Source organism: Acipenser ruthenus, chromosome 29 (genome assembly GCF_902713425.1).
Source record: "Acipenser ruthenus chromosome 29, fAciRut3.2 maternal haplotype, whole genome shotgun sequence".
NCBI lineage: Eukaryota > Metazoa > Chordata > Actinopteri > Acipenseriformes > Acipenseridae > Acipenser > Acipenser ruthenus.
This window is the reverse complement of record NC_081217.1, coordinates 17,962,020-17,978,846: the sequence shown is the minus strand read 5'-3', so window position 1 is coordinate 17,978,846 and position 16,827 is coordinate 17,962,020. Positions and strand designations below refer to the sequence as shown.

General features: G+C 39.3%; 1 protein-coding gene across 2 annotated transcripts; it reads left to right on the top strand.

Annotated features, from left to right (window-relative positions):
• The first annotated feature begins 4,743 nt into the window (after nucleotides 1–4,743).
• On the top strand, nucleotides 4,744–16,827 carry LOC117434299 (membrane cofactor protein-like). Of its 2 annotated transcripts, XM_059003982.1 has the most exons (10): nucleotides 4,745–5,246; nucleotides 7,264–7,363; nucleotides 7,692–7,765; nucleotides 8,408–8,587; nucleotides 9,231–9,416; nucleotides 10,005–10,067; nucleotides 12,230–12,250; nucleotides 13,044–13,128; nucleotides 14,327–14,419; nucleotides 14,633–16,827. In XM_059003982.1, exons 1-9 carry the CDS (start codon nucleotides 5,159–5,161, stop codon nucleotides 14,382–14,384), a joined length of 855 nt encoding a protein of 284 aa, XP_058859965.1. In that variant the 5' UTR covers nucleotides 4,745–5,158; the 3' UTR covers nucleotides 14,385–14,419; nucleotides 14,633–16,827. The 2 variants fall into 2 exon arrangements, with proteins under 2 accessions (XP_033912825.3, XP_058859965.1); XM_034056934.3 differs by lacking the exon at nucleotides 14,327–14,419 and having other exon boundaries at nucleotides 4,744–5,246.

Genomic DNA, 16,827 nt, shown 5'->3' with positions numbered 1-16,827 from the left:
CAGAAAAGACTTGGAAACAGATGCATGAGGCTTGATTCTCAAAGCTCTTTACTCGATATGTCATTTTGGTTAGTGCATTGCATTAGGAAATGTTGCAATGCAGGATGGCATTCAGCTTGATCAACAGACCTGTGTGTGTCCCAGTCGAACAGTGGGTTGGTTAGAGAGATGGCCCCGGTGCCAGCTAAAGGAACTACGTGCCATCTTGCCTGTCCGCAGAAACAAGGAAATAAAAATCGATACAAACTGTCGTGGAAATTCTAATAAAAGGAAGAGAGACTGCGAGTTCCAAACACACAGGCCTTTATTTCTTAAGTTTGCAAAACTGAAAACACTCTCAACACACAGGGTGCTAGATAATCATCGAGCAGTGTTTCAACATACAGAGTTAGATCAGTTTCTTATATACCTTAAAACTGTCAGCAAGGCAGAGGGTTAGCCAATGATGATTCAGGTATTAGCATATAAGGGAAAACTTATAACTATGCATATGTGGCATAAAACTAAGCAAGCAGATAAAAAGGATGGGTGGTTTGGGTATACGTGTAAAAAGACACTTCTGGCTCATCCTTTTATCTCACAGCCGCAGCTGCAGTGTAGGCATCTTGCGGTTCCTTATCTTTAGCAAAGCATACAAGGTTATGTGAGCAAGGTTATGGGAGTACAAAATGCCAGTACATTATGTCGAGCCAGTTCTATTTTCTGTAACATCTCTATTACAGAACATGATTCAAATTACAGGAAGCATTTAATCACAAAGGATTAATTTTCCTAACGTAATGTTTGTGTTATTGCAAAAGCCAGGCACAAAGAAACACATTATACTTATGGAACTGTATTATTTACTGAAGGTATGACCAAAATTCTTAAGGAATGCATGCATGCATTGCCAGTTTACTCATCGACTCATTGGAATGGGCTTGGCGGATGTACCTTTCCTTTGCCACTACGCACTCTGCGGTTTCCAGTGAAGTTATCTTTAATAGACTTGATTAGAAATATCTAAAGTAGGCAAATATAGTTTAATCAAGTTTTCAGGAAATATTCAGAAACAAAAACTCCACTTGAAAGCGCGCTAGTGAAAACAAAGCGCCCTATTCACGAGCTCCCTCATAAAATCAAACAGCAAGACGACAATGCTAATAGGTGGACAGTGGGCAGGCATGAAGTCTGACTATGAAGATTGTACCACTCATCCGCCCTTTCAACGGGTCAACAAACCGATCCGGGTCCCACAATGTTGTTGGATACTGAGTTTATTTTATAGCGTAACTTTAGTGATATCATTGACTAGTTTTAAATTAGATACCGTTTAAACAAAGTAACATAAACATGCAAATTGAGTAAATAAACTTGTGGTTGCTGCAGCTTCCTGGTACCTAATCGCGTTATGTTTTTTTTTTTTTTAAATTCAAACACACTGCAGTCAGACCACGTGGCCCACATCACTAGCACTGAATAAGAGTAAGAAACAGAAATATTCTCAGTAAAATACATAAGGGGACTAGAAAAATATGAATAAAGCTATAACTACATTCTGATTAGGATTTAAAAAAATAACACTATGTAACACAATTTTTGTTCCTGGGTAGTAAGTGTTATTTCCTAATTGCTTATGCCTCAAAAGTATAGAAAATGGCTATTATTCCCCACAAACTTTGCTTTTGTGACTGGACAGTGATATTTTGAAATTTACCTATTTCCAATGAGAAAACAGGCAAATTTGTGTCTTTTCGTTCACATAAAGTCAGAAAAAAACAACATATGAATCCAAATTAACATGTATTCATACTAAAGTAATACAAAAATGACTACAAAAGATTTAGAAGTGAGTAGTTTTTCGAGATTTACGATTATACTGTAAATCACTTTCACGAATCAGCCCCCAAATGTAGTCTCCCATCATGTTCTCGTTATACTGTCCTTGGTAGCGGCGTTCAAAGTCCAGTATATCCTGGTGGAAGCGCTCGCCTTGCTCCTCCGAGTACGCTCCCATGTTCTCCTTGAATTTATCAAGATGAGCATCAAGGATATGGCCTTTGAGGGACATCCTACAGCCCATTGTGCCGTAGTTCTTCACCAGAATCTCAACCAGCTCCACATAGTTTTCGGCCTTGTGATTGCCCAGGAAGCCCTGAACCACTGCGACAAAGCTGTTCCAAGCCGCTTTCTCCTTACTAGTGAGCTTCTTGGGGAATTCATTGCACTCCAGGATCTTCTTTATCTGTGGTCCGACGAAGACACCGGCTTTGACCTTTGCCTCAGACAGCTTAGGGAAGAAGTCTTGAAGGTACTTGAAGGCTGGCCGACTCCTTATCTAGAGCTCTGACAAATTGTTTCATAAGGCCCAATTTGATGTGCAGTGGTGGCATCAGCACCTTCCGGGGGTCCACCAGTGGCTCCCACTTGACGTTGTTCCTCCCCACAGAGAACTCAGTCCGCTGTGGCCAGTCCCGTCTGTGGTAGTGCGCCTTGGTGTCCCAGCTGTCCCAAAGGCAAAGATAGCAGGGAAACTTGGTAAAACCGCCTTGGAGACCCATCAGGAATGCCACCATTTTGAAGTCTCCTATGACCTTGATGCCATCTCAGAAAAATGCAGATATGTATCCACTTAGGCAGCTGGAACTAAACTGAATTGGTGGGCTTAAGGCCCCTGTATTTATACTAATATTTATATTACTGGAAAGTTCTAGAAAGTTCTAGAAGTTACTCCAAGTTTACTCATCACTGAATCTATCTGGACTGTTCTGGAAAATAGGTAAATTTCAAAATATCACTGTCCTGGTCACAAAAGCAAAGTTTGTGGGAAATAATAGCCATTTTCTATACTTTTGAGGCATAAGCAATTAGGAAATAACACTTACTACCCAGGAACAAAAAAAAAAAAAAATTGTTACACAGTGTAATAATAAAAAAATAAATAAAAATGTGCATTATAAATATCATATGGGAGATAGTGAAATTGAAGAAGGGAACTATGAAAAAGACCTAGGAGTTTATGTTGACTCAGAAATGTCTTCATCTAGACAATGTGGGGAAGCTATAAAAAAAAGGCTAACAAGATGCTCGGATATATTGTGAGAAGTGTTGAATTTAAATCAAGGGAAGTAATGTTAAAACTCTACAATGCATTAGTAAAACCTCACCTAGAATATTGTGTTCAGTTCTGGTCACCTCGTTACAAAAAGGATATTGCTGCTCTAGAAAGAGACTTGAAAAAAGAAAAAAGGACCAGGGGTCATAAATGGAGATTAGATAAAGGGGCATTCAGAACAGAAAATAGGAGGCACTTTTTTACACAGAGAATTGTGAGGGTCTGGAACCAACCCCCCAGTAATGTTGTTGAAGCTGACACCCTGGGATCCGTCAAGAAGCTGCTTGATGAGATTCTGGGATCAATAAGCTACTAACAACCAAACGAGCAAGATGGGCTGAATGGCCTCCTCTCGTTTGTAAACTTTCTCATGTTCTTATGTTCTTATATATGACGTAGGGACAGGCTGACACCCGCCTGTATGCCCAGAATGTTTTAGCTAGAGAAAGGGAAGAGCAAATGCCATATTTATACACACACGTTTTAAAACTCAGTTGTAGTTAAAAGTATGTACTCAGGGCCGGTTAAACCTATACGCAAATTAAGATGTAGTGTGTAGGGCCCAACCCCAGAAGCTGCCGTTTGTTCATGCTGGCTGACGGACACACACACAGGAAGAGAGCGCACAGGTTACTTTCGGTTATTCTTTTATGAACACTAGCTTTTTTTTATGTCTGTGATCCATATTGCGTCATGTTGTGTTCTATGTTCCCACATATGTTTGAATGTTAATTAAAATGATCATTAACAACAGTGAGATTTAATTATTATCACTCGCATGTGATCTCTGTCGTACAAGGCAATAAGGCATACACAGCTTAATGCCCAGCTATGATGATCAGACCATCTTTCAAACTGCTTATGATTTGTATCAAATCTGCTTTTTACTGGGCTTGTTTCTATCTGAATATCTCACAGGGCGCTCAGAGCAACCCATGAAACATCAGTGAGTCTCAACGGGGCTGACAGACTACCCTGTAGTGTATGAACTATCCTTAGTGCAGAAAATACAAACCGTGTTCACAGCGCTGTATTGGTGCATGAGGGTAGAACCGTATAAAAACAATATAGGCTGTGTAATATAATAACCGCAGACAGGTGGATACACTGATGACGTTTCTCACATTTTTATATGGCAGCTCCACATTCGGGAGGATATATATTTTCCCTTCCATAATGCATTATAAAGTGCAACGTCAGTCACATTGAATGTAAAAGTTAAAAAGAAAATAATGCAATTCTCAAGTCTGCAAAACATTAAAGTGTCTAATTTTGGTTTGAAACTGGAAAATTAATGGTTACCATGCACAGGCAAGATGGACAATACTGTACAGTGATTGCATCTGTATTTGTCACCTCCTTTGTTTAATTTTTTTTTTTGTGGAAACTCTATGGCCGAACATATTTAAGAAAAATAAAACCGTGCTCAGTTATTTTCAGTGCTGTGAAAGAGCGGGCTGGAAATGTCCGCTCCGCGCTTTTGAAAAATGTATTATTATTGTATGTATGTATTTTGTTGTATGTACAATACATACATTTTAAAATATGCTTTGTTTTTAAACAAACAGGAGTAATGACTGTACCGCACCCTAAACACTTCCTCTGCGTGTACGTCCTTACGTAACCCTGCCAACTTCTTGTTGTTGCGCGAGTGGGCGGAGGCAATAAGGGCGGATAAGAGAGGATAGAGGACACCTGTATTATAATATCGTCCTACTGCTCTGAAGCCAAGTTTGTACTTTAGAAAGCGTTGTCTTAAGGAACAAACCCCTTAAACAACAACACCAACGAATTTATATTCTTTATAATAATCATTTCATTTGCAACACAACGAGCTCTAGTGATTTTTTTTTTTCTCCCCCTTCGTTTTGTGTTGGAAATTCACAAATACGAAAAGAAGAGACTTAAAAGAAGGACAAAGTCATTTTGTTTAATAAAGTCTACATTTCCAAGGCAGAGCCACAACCACAACCAGGCGAATCACAAAACCAAGGAATACCAGACGAGGACTCGGTGACGTAGTTTTCTTCTTGAAAATTTTGAAGAGAATAACTAGGAAGAAAAATGCCTGGACGCAATACAAATTCTGCCGACAACGTGTTTATGATTTCACTATGTGTGGGGCTGGCCTTGCTCATTGTCCGTGTGTCTGGTAAGTCATAATTATATGTGTGTGTGTGTGTGTGTGTGTGAGTAGCAGTAAGACCTGACACGGAGGGCATTACCACAGGCATTATTGTGGACCGTTTGGGTAATGGGGCTCGAGACGAAGTCCAGGCACATATTTACTCTATATACTCTGTGTGTGTGTGTATATATATATATATATATATATATATATATATATATATATATATATATATTAGCGTGCACGGGGGAAGGCAGCAGCAGGGCTGGTAGGTGACGTAATCACACACAAAGACATAAGCCCGATATACGCTCCTTGCAAAGGAGCCGGCTCTTTTGTACAGCGGTATCGGGTTCACGCCCGCCCTCCGTCTGTGTGTGGATTGCCTCGCCCTGTGTGAGGCACCTGCCTGCGGGAAATGAGATCGCTACAATATATTATGGCTACATTGTTATGTTTGTAAAAGTATCTGTACTGTTCTTAGTCTTCGATATGGGTGGATTAATCTTTAATAACTCACTTGCGTGGTAGGCCGCTCTTTGTTCTCTGTCTGTCGTGTGTGAGCGACTGCCTGTGCAGTCACTATTTCTGTCTGAGAGTGCACAGTTCCTCCATGGAGCTACACAAACAGTGTGCTCTCCACTAGTGGTGTGTGTGTGACCGCGTGATTAGGGTAGCCTCCCCCCTCGTCTTTTCTTTCAGGAAATCAGGGTTACGGTAAGTAACCAAACATATTGTTTCGATGTTTAGTTATATATAGACGACGTCATTTTTAAACGTTGGTCGGGTAATGACAGTATACCATTTTTTGGGGGCTCAATTTTTATCAATAGAGAATTAACCAGAACTTCATTTTATAAAGCAATGTGCAGTGGCCTCCAAGCACTGTACAACAGTACAGTATACTGTGCACAGAAAATACAGACAGTTATAATAAGTCTTTTTTTATGCACCAGAATGGCTACCCCCATATGGACAATGGATCTTTATTAATCGTTGTATGGTCTACCCATGTACAGTTCATATAATGATCACAGATGGTATGGGGGGTATGCAGCTATCACTGACAGGCCTATACGTTGCTGTCTGGCAGGAGGATCATTAATGCCACCTCTTCTAACTCTTCTGACTCTTCTGACTTGTAACTTCTTGGTACACGCCAGATTCCAGTTCTACACCAATCCCAGGCTGTGCCACACTATTCCGCTGCTATCGAGAATGTACAGCTTTCATCTTTCATTGAACTGTTTCAGTCATCTGGGTCTCTGCATTACTCTGCATTCAGGGGAAACCCTGTTATGATATTTGGTGCATCTAATGGATTTCTAAAGTTCTGTGGATGCACAGTGGTAATGTATGTGCCCCTGAAATCTGTATCTGAGAGATATAGGCTAAAGAAGGTGCCAGTCCATTCTTATTCACACATGCGTTTGTCATACTTGTATTTTTTTTTTTTTTTAATAAATTTAGTCGTTGCCAATTATTTTTATTCTTTACTCCCAAGTTGGAATGGCCAATTATTTTATTATGCTCATCTCACAGCTACCACCCCTGCGCTGACTCGGGAGGGCGAAGACGAACACACGCTGTCCTCCAAAGCGTGTGCCGTCAGCCGACCGCTTTTTTTCACACTGCGGACTCACTATGCAGCCACCCAAGAGCTACAGCGTCGGAGGACAACGCAGCTCTCGGGCAGCTTACAGGCAAGCCCGCAGGCGCCCGTCCAGACTACAGGGGTCGCTGGTGCGCGATGAGCCGAGGACAGTGTGTGCTGTATGCAAGGGAACTGTTCTCTTAAACAATTCTATATGTCTCAATGATATAATGTAAGTGGAATTTTAAAATAAATCAGGAATTCGGTTCAGTCGAAGTATTTATGAGTATGGAGATACAGTACTACGGTGCAGGTGTTGCTAAATACTAACATTTGCAAAAACACACATTTGTGTGCAATGTAGGGAACAATTAAACTACTTTTGGATAATGTCTGTACAATGTGCTCTGTACTCATTTCAGATTTTGATTGTGTTCTTTCTTTCAGGCCAATCATGTGGAAGTCCAGGAGAGATACTTAATGGACGCTTTAATACTGATGAGGGTGTTCTTTTTGGAGCCAAGGCTTATGCAGTTTGTGATGAAGGGTGAGTATATTGTGGTTGATGCTCAAGATTAAGGTTGGGGTAGTATGTGCATATAATTCAGTAATGAGATGTATTATTACTATAATAATATTACTGTTCTTGTCCTGGGGAAGCATGTCCCTGTCATCAGTGATATAGTGCAGGTGCTCATATGTAAATTACACTTTAAGATTTGCATCTTCTCCAGTTGTGATCAAAATTACTGTGGGCTGTATTTAGCTACATTTCTGAAAGCAACACTGTTTTAAAAGCTGGCAATAAACCACGTAGTTGCAGCTAGATTAAAAAAAAACAAAAAACAAACATTAGGGTTTCTTATTTGTTTTAGATTCCAGTTGGCAGGCAATGGTGTCAGAAACTGTCGCGCTGCTGGCTGGGACGGTGACATTCCTATATGTGAAAGTAAGTAGGCTTGTGTGTTTTTACAAAAAAATAAAATGGTTTTTAAATATAATTGTTCTATGTATAGAGTATCATATAGGATGCTGTACAGTGCAAGCTGATAGGAACTCCACGAGAGGTCAGAGTGGCTACTGGCTGCTCTCACCTTGAGGGGGTGCAATTCAATTATTTAACACAACACCCAGTTCTATACTGTTTTTAATAAGAATAGTGTAACGGTATAGTTTTCCTTTTTTGTTTCTGTATTGAAATTAACATTTATTCTTTGTACATGAATATTAGGATATGAATAGTGTCTGTGCCATATACTGAAAAATAAATAGTTGTACATAGATTTAGTCTGCAGTTTGAGTGGAATTATCTTGCCTAGACCGGTATACAGGTTAGCAATGTTGAGAGATTTTGCACAATGTTTGATTGTAAGGTGCAGAGTAAACTACTAGCACACCTTGCAGACATTAGATGTTCCTTTAGACGTTTCCTAACCAAATGCAAGTGTGCAAATACCATGTATTATCTATCTATCTAACTGTTTATGTATTGATTATGTGTAATGTAATGTATTAAAGATGCATTTGATATAAACCCTTGATTTTGATTAGGCTGATATTTGGAATAACGTTTTTTTTTTTTTTCTCCTAGTTGTTAGGTGTCCAAACCCTCTAGAGATTGTAAATGGTGAAATCACAAACCCACCTCATAGAACTGTCACATTTGGCACAGTTATTATCTACAAGTGTAATGAAGGGGTTCTGGTGGGTAATAGGGAGCTTGTTTGCACCAAATATGGAAACTACAGTAGTGCTCCTCCAGCATGTAAAGGTATGTATTGCTTTGTTTAATGATGTAACTGTGTGATTTTGAGGGGTGTGTCATTCTAGAAGGGGTAGATTGATCTCTGATGGACCCCCGGCTGCCACCTCATCACACAAACGTAACACATCACTCCCCACTAAGATATAATGAACTGTTTAATAAAACAAACACAAAAAAAACAACCTCAGTTTGAAACGATGATGCCACTGTACCTCTTGCAGACGTATTTGTAAGTTTTAACACACCGGCACACAATCCATCCCTGGTTTTGATGAAATGTGTAACAATACAATAATATTGTAATTAACCCCGCTGTCAGGCTGGCCAAACTGAACACAGCCACCTTTACATCCAACCTAATACACCGTTTGTAATCATGTGACCTTTTGGTTTCAGTTTGAACGATAGTCTCCATTCTGTTACTTTATGTTTTTTATTAAGATCTCTAATTTAAAAGTAATATTCATACAGTGTTCACAAAATCACTTATATGTACGTATGCAGATAATGGGTTATTAATTAATTTCTTCATTGAAAATGTCGCTTTAATTTCAAACTGTAGTGGGCTCAGCTTTTTAAGTATTTTCTAGATCTATGCTACAGCCATTTAATGGTAATCTGTTTGACCATTACTTGTTTGTTATTACAGATCATAATGGCTGCCGTTCTGTTCAAGTGGAGAATGGCTATAAGACAGCTGGATTTGGACCTGATTATAACTATGGGGATTTCATTGCCTTTGCTTGTAATCCTGGGTATATTCTCAGTGGCACTGACACTGTTACATGTGGAATAAATGAAATTTGGGAACCTGAACTTCCTGCTTGCCAAAAAGGTAAGTACCATTCACGCTTTGAGATAAAACACTAACTTGAAATACAGTAAACATCATGCTAACCAGCAAACCTTCAAGAGAGTTCTTCTTGCCTCTTGTAAATCATTACAGGTAATATAGGAATTATGTATTTATTGATAACATCTATGTTGCATTATTTGTTAAGTCAGTATTAGCCTTGTATAAACCTGAATTTACTCGGTCTATACTGTACACGTGGTTCTACCCATGTAGTTTTAATAATATCTTCCAATAGATCTGTAATACTATTTTTGACATTGCTAAAATGTTCCTTTTTGATAAGTTTTAAATATTCATTACAGGTAAGATAATTATGATCTGAATGAGACTGCACCACAGAGATGAGTTAAAACCCAATCCTTGTTTCAAAGGCACAACATTTAACCTATATGCAGTTCCACTGTTTGTTTTCAAACACATGCTCATGTGAAGTGCTTGGGTCTTGGTTTGAGGAACACTGTTCAGTAGCACATTCAGTGTGAGATTCAATATACAATATTAATGTATTCAACTTGCATTTGAACGCTATTTAAACAGTCAATTATCAACCTAATTGTTTTATTTTAGCTCCAACAACAACCACCACCACCACAACCACCACCACAGAAGTGCCTCCAACACCCTCTCCAGGTAATGTGTTTAACCATTATGAACACCCCTCCTTCCCCCCTCTAAATCTGCTGATCCCGCTTATCGCAGGCTGTAGATTTACATTACAAATAGGAATTGTGAGGCTGTGTGGTCCAGTGGTTAAAGAAAAGGACTTGTAACCAAGAGGTCCCCGGTTCAAATCCCACCTCAGCCACTGACTCATTGTGTGACCCTGAGCAAGTCACTTCACCTCCTTGTGCTCCATCTTTCGGGTGAGATGTAATTGTAAGTGACTCTGCAGCTGATACATAGTTCACACACCCTAGTCTCTGTATGTCGCCTTGGATAAAGGTGTCAAAAATAAATAAATTAAAAATATATAAATTGTGCATGCAGCCATGGATAAACTATGGGGTGTGGACCGGCGGACGTGGCTTCATCACGGTCCACCCTGCTGACCCTGGCATCGTCAGAGGGAGTGGCTTATTCTTATCCCCTTAACAGACGGGACCAGCGGCTAAATAGTCCTTGATCACCTCTCGCCATACCCATACAAGCAGTCATGATCCAGACATTGAATTGTCATCCAGTAAAAATGAACACTTCCCCTGACGCATTGTTTTAACTACTGTCCATAAAATCAATGCTGATGTTTCTGATCTCTGTTTTACTGCAGTTATGTTTACTAATAATTATTCTGTCAGATATGCTATTCCACTTTATATATATATATATATATATATATATATATATATATATAATATATATAGTAACCGAGCTGCAGCTCACTCGGGTTCGTTGCCCCTTTAAAACACCGACCCAGGACACAGAAATGGAGTTTAAAGTGCTGATGCGCTATTTTTAATAATCACACAAAAACGAAACTAAACAAAACAAACACCTAGCTCTATACGAGCACTAACTAGACACACAGAACCTAAACTAAATGGCAGGATGGCTAAGCCGTTTACCTGCTACACAACTCCAACAAAACCACACGGGTTTACACTGTACACACTTTACGACTGCTCGGAAGCAGAGCAGCTTTTCTGCCTCCTTCTCCTCAGCAGCCCTGAGCAAACTGACTGCCCTCTTTAAATACCCCGCACCTGGTTCTAATTTAACAATAATTACCAGGTGCAGGGGATAATTAATAATAAAACAATTAACAAATTAAATTAAACAATAAAGCAAAACAATTCAATTAAAACAAATGTGCATTCGCACATGTTTTTTCATGCAGGGAGGATTAACCTCCTCCGTGCTGTGTTACAATATATATATATATATATATATATATATATATATATATATATATATATATACAGTGCCTTGCGAAAGTATTCGGCCCCCTTGAACTTAGCGACCTTTTGCCACATTTCAGGCTTCAAACATAAAGATATGAAACTGTAATTTTTTGTGAAGAATCAACAACAAGTGGGACGCAATCATGAAGTGGAACGAAATTTATTGGATATTTCAAACTTTTTTAACAAATAAAAAACTGAAAAATTGGGCGTGCAAAATTATTCAGCCCCCTTAAGTTAATACTTTGTAGCGCCACCTTTTGCTGCGATTACAGCTGTAAGTCGCTTGGGGTATGTCTCTATCAGTTTTGCACATCGAGAGACTGAAATTTTTGCCCATTCCTCCTTGCAAAACAGCTCGAGCTCAGTGAGGTTGGATGGAGAGCATTTGTGAACAGCAGTTTTCAGTTCTTTCCACAGATTCTCGATTGGATTCAGGTCTGGACTTTGACTTGGCCATTCTAACGCCTGGATATGTTTATTTGCTTGTGCAAATATGTGAACAATTATTATTATTATTTATTTCTTAGCAGACGCCCTTATCCAGGGCGACTTACAATTGTTACAAGATATCACATTATACATTATTTCACGTTATACAGATATCACATTATTTTTACATACAATTACCCATTTATACAGTTGGGTTTTTACTGGAGCAATCTAGGTAAAGTACCTTGCTCAAGGGTACAGCAGTAGTGTCCCCCACTGGGGATTGAACCCACAACCCTCCGGTCAAGAGTCCAGAGCCCTAACCACTACTCCACACTGCTGACTAGTTCAATCTAGATGCTAAAAGCAATATTACAATCATGTTTGTTCCGCACGTGCTGTTATCTCTTCACACAGTTCACACAGTTAGCATTTGAACTCATGGTTTGTTTTGTTTTTCAGGACGATGTGGTAAAACATGTGGTAAGTTGGGGTGGGGATGGGGGACATAAGTTCATCTGGTAAATCAAGTTCTCTGAATCAGTGGGAAACCACTCGACTTAAAGAGACCAATTATAAAAATGACTTCAGAATATTGAATTGAAAAAGTAAAAAGGGTACATTTTATTTTAGTACAATTCTAAAGTAATACATTTATAATATAACTATGAAGCACGGTGTTGCAGTTTGTAAATTTAAATAACTCCTTGTCAAAGTTCAGGAGGCTAGGATAGGTGTCCCATCCTTTCCTCCTGGAGGCTTGAGCCCTGAAACCTCTCCTTGCCTCAGAACATCCATGTCAGGACACGGGGCAGCCCTGTGCTGAATCAATCCTTCCCCTCATCTGACAGACATTGCTCCTGTCAAGTGAACTCCCCTCTTGTTCTGTTTATGCCTTTAACTGGATTAAAACTGGAAATTACTATCGTTTAAGTTGTATTGAATGATTTCTTATGTGAAAGTGAACTTCCCCCAAATAATCTTTTTCTGGCGAGGTGGTGTTAATTCACTAGCCTGTTACTATTAAAGACCTAGGCCAGGCACAAAGCAATTGTGTGTCTTGACTTTCATAGTCCTGTAGTAGACCAGCCTCACTTCAGCACAATGTGAAACCATGGATGAGCAACAAAACATTTTGTTGTAAAAAAGTTTTGCCATAATTAGGCTTTATCATATTGAATTTAAGATTGTTAACATTATTCAATCCCGTTACTCTGATTATTTTGTATGACTTGACAATCTTTGTTTTGTGTTTTTTTTTTTTTATTTCTTGTAGGAATCATTCTTGGTGTATTTGCTGCTGTCATATTGGTGATTCTTACTGTTCTAGTCTATTGCCTGTGTTTCAGAAATAAGAATGGGTGAGTCAGTTTTATATTGTTTATAATGTTGTCTGTAAACTTGCTTCTGCTGGCCTTTTGAGCTTGCATGCATAAGCCCTTGAACTCTCTTACTGTACTCTGCCTTTGTTTCCTTTTTTAGGCAAGACAAAATTAATTTAAGTTCTTCAGCCTTGATTAGTTCTAGTTTTGATTCTTTGGGATGGCAAATTTTAGAAATTTGGGGTCTGGCTTCTAGTGGCTTTAGAGGTTCCTCAGTCAGTTTTTATTTTTGTATTTATTTTTTTCTTTCTTGGAATTCCCAGCCAGCCAGCACAAAGCAGTTCAGTTTTACACTAAAGGAGAAAACAAGACTTTTGGAGATATAAAAAAAAAAAAAAAAAGATTTTGGATATGCTTCTATAGGACCGTGTTAAATAAAAATTCTGCTTTGTGAATGGTGTTTGGGAAAGGTGAAACTATAACTCATAAACACAAATACCTCATTTCTATCTCGTCTCAAATCTGTGATAAACCTGTTCTTCCACCTTAATGCAGACGAGAAGGCTTTCGTCCAAACATTACCAAAGTGCCCTCATACAGCACAACCTCTTACTGTTTTATGGGATTTGCAATCATTCTGAGTGCTTCTGGGATCTGTTGCTATTTTTCTCTTAATCTGACTTTCCCTGCTTTGAGCTTGTCTGGAGAATCCTAAATGCTGGGACAGAGCCCCCTCCCTCATCCTGTTCATCCTGTGACCACACAGCATGTGAGCTCTGCCAGGGTCCCCTACTGTCTGCCAGCCCCACTGACTTGCATGGTTATGGACAGTTGAAAGGTCACATGGTCTCATTATTTGAGTGCGATGAGGAAGGCTGTTCAGTGCCTGCACTTGGGATTCTCTAGATAAGATCAAAGCCAGGTAAAGCAGATTTAGAGAAAAGAGAGAACTCTGTATTGGAGCAACACAACCCAGAACCACTCGGATTACAAATTCCAATTAAAGCAATTCAAAATCAGATTTGAAGATACTTTTTAAAAAAAAAAAAAATACCCGCTATGTTTCATAGCTCTGTAATTCTATAAGGTCATATGTGAGAAGAAACAGAGGTTTTTATGTTTTTATATGAAATTGCAATAAAATGTATTTATTTAATCTAGTGCTTGTTGATTAATTCTCTTTTGACTTTTCTTATTTTTTATTCCTGGCTTATGAACATTTATTTTCAACATCTAGCTCATACCATACTACAGGAAATCATGAATTGAACTCCGCTATTAAAGATGACTGCTGAGCAACACAAAAATTATTGCGATTTAATTTAAAAAGGTATCTATTAATTATGTCTGTCCTTGTGTGGTTATTTTCATTTTTTTGCCTGAAGAATCTCTCTACTCTTTTGCCTTAAGTCTAATTTTCAGTGAAACTGAGTATGCAGCGTCCATTCAAGGTTTATTTGAATTGCAACTTCGGTACATTTTCCACTCGAGTATATAACTGGATTGTACATAAATGTCTGTTTGTGTTTGTTGTGTTTTGCAGGAAATCCTCTTCTCCACCTGGCACTGCTGCTGCTTATTAAATTAATGCCGTTCAGCTGAAAAGGATTCTCTCCAGTTGTGTGAATCAATACAGGCACTATGATCTGATTTTATTTTTTTCACTGAAAATTCAATTGTGTGCACCACTCGCTTTCAGCAATACAGTAGTAGGGGCTGGAGTTTGAAATAAATAGTTTATTAGCTGTTCCATTTGATACCATCTGAAAATGTTTATATATATACACTGCTGTGCAAAAGTCTTGGAAACATTCAGGAGTTGCAATGTATATGGATGTTGTGAGCATCAGCGGTTTACTCCGGGCCTTTGACTGTTGTTGATGCAGCTTGGTTTGGGTGGGGGAGGCCAGGCTTGTCGGTTTGTGTTGATCGGGGTCTTCAAGAACTTGTAATCACGGCAGCTCAGGGTGAACTGTGCATGGGCAGCTGATGTGAGGTGTTGTGGTGGCAAGTCCATCACATTTAGTCAGAGGTTCTCAATAGGGAGGGCTCACCTCCTAGGAGGGGAGCGAAGGAATCAAGGGGGGGTGCGAGAAGCATCCAAAAAAAAAAAATCCTTTAAATTGACGTAAGGCACGGCAGGATCAAATAAACAATGCGCGATCGAGACGTGAAAAATACAAAGAGTAGAAACATGCAGAAATGAAACAGACTTTTGCACAGCAGTATATATGTGTACAATTCCCATCAGTGTAAATCCAACATTGTATATCTTTCTGCATTGGCACTTTTCTCAGTATAAGGAGTATAATAGGTCTGTGCTAATATTGGCCTTTCATAAAAGTTTATATATATATAATAAACTATGCTACCCAGCTCCTGGTCCAGGCCCTGGTACTCTCCCGCCTAGACTACTGCAACTCCCTCCTGGCTGGCCTCCCTGCGTCCGCCACCCGTCCGCTCCAGCTCATCCAGAACTCTGCTGCTCGCCTGGTGTTCTCTCTACCTCGCTTCGCCCACGCTACTCCACTACTCCGCTCGCTCCACTGGCTCCCGATCACCGCTCGCATCCAGTTCAAGACTCTTGTACTAGCCTACAGATGCCTTGATCAGACTGCACCCAGCTACCTCCAGACCCTCATCTCTCCCTACACCCCCACTCGACCTCTCCGCTCCGCCTGCACTAGAAGACTGGCTCTACCTCCGCTACGCTCCCCTGCCTCCCGAGCCCGCTCCTTCTCCACCCTTGCTCCGCAGTGGTGGAACGACCTTCCTACAGATGTCAGGACTGCCCAGTCCCTGACCACATTCCGGCGCCTCCTTAAGACTCACCTCTTCAAACAGCACCTGTAGAACTCCTCTGTTGTATCCTGGGACACTATCACCCTTCATTTAAATATGCTTTATTTTGCTCTTATCTGCCCCCTATTTTACTGCATTTAATCCTGTACCTCAGAATATTGTAATCTCCCAAGTGTTTAATCTGTAGTATTTTGTACTTAATCATATCCTGATGTAACTATCACTACTTAATCATATCCTGATGTAACTTTCACTATTATCTGCTGTATTATTGAATTGTGGTTTGTCACACTTGAGAATTATTGTATTTCTTGTTCTTATTGTATGACTTATATTGTAACACTTGAATGTATTTGTATTTGCTTGCGATTGTAAGTCGCCCTGGATAAGGGCGTCTGCTAAGAAATAAATAATAATAATAATAATTATAAAGCAACATTAAGAGATTTTGTAATCATGTAAACTGGAAAATATTTGTGCAGCTTTAGATAAAAAAAAGCCTTAAAAAAAAAAAAATATATATATATATATATAGAGAGAGAGATATATAGAGAGAGAGAGAGCGAGAGAGAGAGAGAGAGATATGTGTTGTGTAAAATTACTGGAATTTTATATGAACACTATTTTTGAAAGATTGTGAAAAGAGTTTGTCAGTTTGAATTGTATTCTTCTGTTGGCTCAATATCCAATATCCCTGTACATCACATGCCAACCTAATGCACTGTGCCGTAATTCAGATCAAATGTGTCTTATTCTGTTTGTGAACGGGGGGAGGGAGGAAGGGTGGAAGGGTACAACCACCGGCTAAGGGCATTTGAAATGTCCACTCAGGGATCTTGCATATTTAGCTTTTCACCGAATCATCACTTTGCTTTTGAGAAATCTTTTTATTCTTCTCTGTACTGCTTTAATAAAAATGGGTTTAAAAAATAAAAA

What these genes read in the sequence shown, in the direction of transcription:
- LOC117434299 (XM_059003982.1), top strand. Translation starts at nt 5,159, where the DNA reads ATGCCTGGACGCAATACAAATTCTGCCGACAACGTGTTTATGATTTCA. An exon ending in GCTCATTGTCCGTGTGTCTG is followed by an intron (nt 5,247 to 7,263) that starts GTAAGTCATAAT and finishes TCTTTCTTTCAG; the next exon opens with GCCAATCATGTGGAAGTCCA. An exon ending in TGACATTCCTATATGTGAAA is followed by an intron (nt 7,766 to 8,407) that starts GTAAGTAGGCTT and finishes TTTTTCTCCTAG; the next exon opens with TTGTTAGGTGTCCAAACCCT.